The sequence below is a fragment of the Phalaenopsis equestris genome, unplaced genomic scaffold, assembly GCF_001263595.1.
Source record: "Phalaenopsis equestris unplaced genomic scaffold, ASM126359v1 Scaffold000782, whole genome shotgun sequence".
NCBI classification, from domain to species: Eukaryota; Viridiplantae; Streptophyta; class Magnoliopsida; order Asparagales; family Orchidaceae; genus Phalaenopsis; species Phalaenopsis equestris.
The window spans coordinates 235,953-242,668 of NW_018165222.1; the positions used below are offsets into that span (position 1 = coordinate 235,953).

At 31.9% G+C, this 6,716-nt stretch overlaps 1 protein-coding gene across 1 annotated transcript in view; it reads right to left on the reverse strand.

Moving 5' to 3' along the window:
* The window catches only part of LOC110031178 (cytochrome P450 CYP72A219-like), a 20,751-nt gene extending 14,487 nt beyond the window's left edge, over positions 1–6,264 (reverse strand). Inside the window, exons 1-3 of the mRNA XM_020734256.1 lie at positions 6,044–6,264; positions 5,667–5,911; positions 2,197–2,584 (exon numbers count right to left, since the gene is read on the reverse strand). Coding sequence (XP_020589915.1) covers positions 2,197–2,584; positions 5,667–5,911; positions 6,044–6,217 — 807 coding nt within the window. The 5' untranslated portion in view covers positions 6,218–6,264. The remainder of the gene's footprint in view (positions 1–2,196; positions 2,585–5,666; positions 5,912–6,043) is intronic.
* Between the last annotated feature and the right edge of the window lie 452 nt (positions 6,265–6,716).

Consider the following 6,716-nt stretch of genomic DNA (forward strand, 5'->3'; position numbering starts at 1 on the left):
TATATATATATACGTAAATTAAAAAGTCCTTCCGAAGCGGGCGACGGGATTTCGATTCCGGCGACCGACAGCTTCTTACGGGCGACCCCCAAACCTTAACTTTTTCCCCTTTTAAGCGCCGACAAGGCCCAAGCGACGTTTGCTTGTGGATTTATTTATTTATTATTGAGGACAATTATGAAGCGTCCCTTCTTAAAGAGCAGTTTTATTGGTTGAAGGTTTCTCAGATACCAGACCATGTCCATGTCCCTAACAAAATTCATATCCATAACCCTTTCAATTTGGCCTCTCAATTTTGTGATAAATAAATATATAGTTCTTAATTATTACTACTCTTTTACACTCTGCTGATATCAAAATTTTACTAATGGATTATATTAATCGTTAAGCCTCAGGTGCCTTTCACTTTTTGCCAACTAATTGCCTTTATCTCATTTTAAGTCTCTAACTAATTTGGACATAGACAACATTTACTCCATGGATCTTTGCATCAACCTCGCCTCTATGATAGCTTTAATGATTGAAATTTTTATAGAATGAGATTCCGAGTCCTATGTTTTTTTTCTATAAAATTTATCAATCTATTGTATTTTTTTTAATTTTTCACCTTAATATTTGTACTCTTTTGGATAAAAGTAAATTGGTTATCGTAGCACAGTGTTTGAAAGAAGATTTAATTATGCCATTCATGTTCTCTCTGTAATTGATTCCTTTTTTTTTTAACTTATGTCGTATATATGTAGAATTAGTCGAATATGCTATTTTTGTAATTTTTATGAATGCATTCTTCGTCGATTCATGTGATGATTGATAATGATATGGAAGATAGCTGGTATGGACTACTGAGCTTAATCAAATGTAAAATCCATAACACCACAACACCTTGATAAAAAAAATAAAAAACACCACAAATAAAATTCATGACTACCACAGTAAGCATAATTTCAAGAATATTCCATAGCAATAGAAAGCTTATTCACAATCTTTTAGTGCAAAATAGAGAGTACTATAAATTAGGTATTTTTAATTTTAATGCTTGATGTGATTTTCTATCTTAATTATTCAAAGAATGCAAGTTAATTTTTCATTTTGACATTGCTTGCTTGGTATTCTTTTTTGTTGCTTAGACATGCGAAATTGAGTGAAAATATCTTCCCTTTACTTGAATGAAAATAAATCGAGTTCTAACTTCTTCTAGGAAATAGTTCATATCTGGACTCCTTTTTATTCTATCGGGTAGGGTCAATGAGTTGAATTCGATTAAAACGGGTTGTTGTCGAGCCGGCGGCTCGACCATTTTGAATTGTTTAATAAATAGGTCATTTTGGTTTGGGTATTTAAGTTGAAGCAATTTTGAATCAAACTCAAACACGATCTGACAACCCAAACTAACAGCCTATAGGATAAGCTAGGAAGCATCTGACTAGATAAATTTTAAGGGCTAATGATATATAAAATTGACAAGTCATGATGTATTAAAAAAAAATGGACTCACTAGGATACAACATTAGTTCATAAAACAGGTTCATACTAGAGTAAAATGAAATGCATTAAAGTTAATAAATATTAACAGAACATTATTGAAATCGATTGTCCTACTTTGTTATGCTCTTACTAGTTATAGGGACCAAAACACAATTTACTCATTAATGATGAATAAAGTTTTTAATCTAACTAAAAGAGACAACCTTGTAAAAACCAAACTACCTCATCCAATCTGGTTAGTTTCAGCAGTACTTTAGTAATTTTTTGATAATTTAAAACAGATGCATAAGTTTAAAAATGAATAATTTCCAAGATTAATTATTCTTCTGCTTAAAATTGCTTTACAACAAATAAGATTGAACTTAACTATTTCCCTTATATGTCATTATTTATTAAAAGCTAGATAAAGATGAAACATTTATGGGTCTCGTGACCATCTACTAAATTTTTTTTTATTTTTGATGAAGAGCTCATACTATTATGTTTAATAAATATGATTAATCCATCTAATAACAAATAAATCAACACTTGAATAGTCTTGCATGTTTTGATCTAGTCTCTTATTCATAAATTTTAAAGCAAATAAAAAAAGAAATTTTAAATGCTAAACTAAAATACACTACCACATTTCAACATGAAGCTCAATGCAGTTACAAAAATTTATAGCACAAGAAAATACCAGATAAACAAAGAAAGTTAGATGGCACTTACAATCTTCATTTGACTTAAACCATCGAAGTCTGGTGCATTTTCACCAAATATTTGCATGATCTCTTCTCGTGCTCTTTCCTGCCAACTTGGATATACACTCAACAAAACTGCTGTCCAATTAAGCAAAATACTTGTTGTCTCTTGCCCAGCAAAATAAAATAGTTTACATTCTTCAATAATATCTTCAACCGACAGTCCACCTATTTCAAATTTTCCATGCTCTTCAGACTCTTTCAAATTAGACTCAATCATTAGGCCTAATAGATCGGCGCTATTTTTCTCTCCATATTTGATAGCCTTCTCTCTTTTTTCAATCATACTTCTCAGAAGGGATCGAACCTCTTTATCAAGGTGTTTTCTTCGTCTGTTCATTGAAGTAGGTAAAAATCTACAAGAAGATAATCAATTATATGTAAGCTCCATAGCATATACATAATGGTCAAAGCATTATGCTTATTAATTCAAAGAAATAACAAAAAAAGGTTTCTACAAGCTGTAATGGTGTATAATGAATTTGCATTTACTTGCAATGACACAACGTTTGACTAGAGTAAAAAAAATTATCCTATAATTACAAATGGAGAAGAAAGCTAGTAATTTTATTATTACAAAACAAAATAAAGTTGTATAGAGATTGAAAATTCACTCACATAAACTATCAGGACTCAACAAAAATAAGAAGAATTAATCACTCTATTTAGACAAAGCACTAGAAAATTAAATGAACAAAAACTATCCAAGATCCAAATACATGTGTTTATATAGCTTAAATCATCATTTAAAGTGGATGAGGAAGCAGAATTAATGCTTGGAGTTAAGTTACTAGCCATTGGAAACACAAAATTTATCTTTTGGAGCCTCTCTCCTTCTTTCGACTAAAAATTTATTCCAATGTCTCATCACTAATCTTATTCTCCTTGACCTTGTGATTAGTGCCATTAGAACGGCTCTCCATGCTTTGAAAACACCTTCACGAATTGACCTTTATAATATGTGTCAGGCATATGCATCCACAACCTCATTATAATTCCTATTCAATTCCTGAGAAGTCATTCTTACTGGCTTTTGAAATTTCTTCATGTAGTCTTCTATCTCCTTCACTTTAACACTACCTTTTATAGGTCTGAAGTTGATACATAATCTATGGTGCGTAGGCTTCTTCCATAGATAACTCTAAAGGAAATCTAACGCAGAAGTGATGGAAACTAAAGTGAATGGTTAAAAGGAGTAATTTTACTTGATGTATAAGGAAAATAGGAGGAGCTGAGAATCATTAATTGTTTGTAGGACTTTAAAATGATGAAAATCCCAAGGGTGAATGAGATCTTTCTAACAAGGGATACTGAGAATTGGGTTGATTTTCATGTGATTGATTTTGTGTGGAGCTTAAGAGGGAGTTATGGAAAGAGAAACAGTGGGTGCAAATATTTCATCAATGGCTTATTATGTAAGAAAAATGACGCCTTGAATATGTCAAATTGGTGGGATGGAGACAATTTTTGACCAAATTTCAAAATATGATGCCTCTGATCAAAATTTCATTGCTATATATAGAATTTTAGAAACATAAACCTTAAGGAGAATGGAAACACATGGGAATACAAAGGGTCACTGTGGAACATGAAAAGAAACATAAATGAATGTTAACGCCTAGCCAAATAATACTGTGAAATATGGAATATAAAGCAATATTTCTCCATCTTTTATCTCCCACTAAGGAGAGAATTAAGAGTTCACATGGACCAGCAATACAGCATCAAGTACACTCTAAAGCTTCATGTAGAAGCTATTTATATAATTCCCACCTCTATAGGTACACATGTTTTCCTCTAAATGATCCAAATGCTCTAATTGTGGTTGACTCATGCAATAATGCATGATAGCATTTTTTTTTAAATTTTTGTAAGTTTGTATAATATGTACACAACTATTCACATTTTCCTCACATTTACATCATTAACACAAGTACATCATTGAATTTCTTTCAGTTTGTTTGTTATGTTTGATTTTTAAATCATGTTTTCCATCTATGAAATATTAAAAGTATTAATTTCATGATGTTTACACATCTCCTCGTGATAGATAATATGTTTTGTCATAAACCTCTTCCTTTTAAAACACTGGCAACAAAAAGATATAGCATAAGGTTATTCCAATTGTATCCTGAGAAACCAAAATTATTGGAAAGAAAAATGAGTTTATAAAAAGCCATTAGATTTAGGATCTTTTGTGAGAGACAATACAAGGAACAGTAAAATAATGCAAAATAGTTCAAGCAACACAACAAAATGCCATGATTTATATGGTAGGATTAAACAAGCATACGTGTACAACCACATAGAGCGATGATGGTTTCAATGGTTTCAAATAATACAAAGTCAACTATATGGTACGGAAATTTTTCTTGCAATATTAAGTCTCCACTCGACCTTGTTTTTATTCTGTTTATAGCAAAGGGTTTATAATATATCTATACACAACTAATATTATATGTAATCATATTAATATATTAACCTTACCCTTTCTTCTCTATGAGCCCTCAATAACATGCTATAAGGGACAACTATTTTGCAAGCTACATGGCCGCCTATACACATGAAGGCACCAAACACCCTCCATTGCTGCTAAGAGCACCGACCTTCAAGCCTGCTCACTAGCTTCTTCAATAATTATTCTTATTTTCAATGATCTGAGGCTTTACCAACAACAACTCCAAACCTCTGGTCTGCTTGATATCAACATCAATGGAAACAAGAGGTCTTATAGAAGCTTAGATGTTATCAGAGCAACTGTTGTTAGCCTCTATAGAAAGAAAGCGCCCGGTAAAACAGTGCGAGCTGGGACTATAGGAGGTTCCTACCATTTCAAGAAATTGATTATAGAATGGCTCTTATGACCAAAAAACAATATTAGAAGTTCTCAAATTACTTCAAGGACCTGCGAGCAATGAGTTTGCTCTTTTGATGAAGCATAGATTCTTAGGATGCAAAGGTATTTATGGATTTAGTAAGTGGTTTGTTCACCATATAATCAAGGATTGATAGATAAACCATTTTATTTGCCCAGAAAAAAATGAACCAAGTTTTTTAGAATCTCGATCAAACTTGAAAAAACTACATATAAGCTGTTTCCAAACTCAAATCTAAAGAAGAAACTGATCTTGACCTCCACAAACCTAGAAAATGGTACATAATATAGTACTTCAAATTTTCTACGTAAATATCTCTATCAATTTGCAATAAACAATTCGAAAAATTTACATACATAGCACACAATTCTTATGTATTTACGTATCTTACACCAAAACTTCATATTATCATAAGGTGTCCCGAAAAAATTTTCACCTGCTTAAGCTTGTAGTGTTTTAAAAGGAACGATAATTAAGTCTTAATCACTTGTAATAAAATAAAAACAACCAGAAATAAACCATAACTGTTTTTAGCAGAATAACAAGAGCCTACTGATCATACCTGAAACCTGGAATATATACAGTTCGAGAAGCCTGAATAAGAAGTTCGGCTTGCTCTGTCTGAATTTGAAATATTCGTCTACCTTCTTCATAGCTACTACCAAACGCTGTCCTTGAGATGACATCGCCAGTTAAATTTTGAAATTCAGGCCAGACATCCAGTTCAAATGTTTCACTGGAGCCAACTATGTTCTCCCATCGTTTAATTAATTCGCTACAACAATTGAAGAATGCTGGTTGCATAAGCTGGAAACCACAAAATTTTATTTCATGGATAAAAACTGATGAAAATTATATTACTACTTTTAGTGGATGTCAATGGCTCAAAAAGTAGGAATGATTATAGTATAGAAGTTATTCAAAACAATGGAAACTTACCTTCAGCTTCTCAACATGAAATGCAGGATTGATAATCCTCCTGCATTTGGCCCATTTTTCCACATCATAACTTGCATGTCCAGTTACCAACACCTTCCATATTGGGTTAATCTTTGGTTTCAAAAAGTGGCCAGATTTGGTAGTTAGAATTTCACGGACCAGATTAGGATCCATGATGGTTACTCTAGGCACAGGGCCACCCCACGTAAAGCAAAATTTGCCTATTTTGCATATCAATATGATTCAGTGCTTAGTTCAAGTAGAAGAATAACTTCAACAGTTTATCTAGAAAAACTATCAGTGAGCAATGAAAGATAGAAGCAATTCTAATAGACTGGAGTATAAGCCTGCTGGACAATGAAAAAAACATGAATACCTTCTAGCATTTTGAAATGCTATCATCATAATATACTTTACCAAAATGATATCTTTTATCATAGGAGAAGTTAGCAGAAGTGGCCTTACTGGTTTTCGATGCATGTCCAATAAAATTTGATTTAAAAGTGAATTATTAATAAATTACACATCAAATTATTCACAATTATAATGGATGAGTCTCAAGGTCATTTAGTTTAAAAATAATAAGCAGTTGGAATTATTTTGGTTGATAAAAGAGATTGTGCTTTTGAGTAATTTTCCTAGATAATAAAATTTGTCCCCGAGTAAAAAAAAT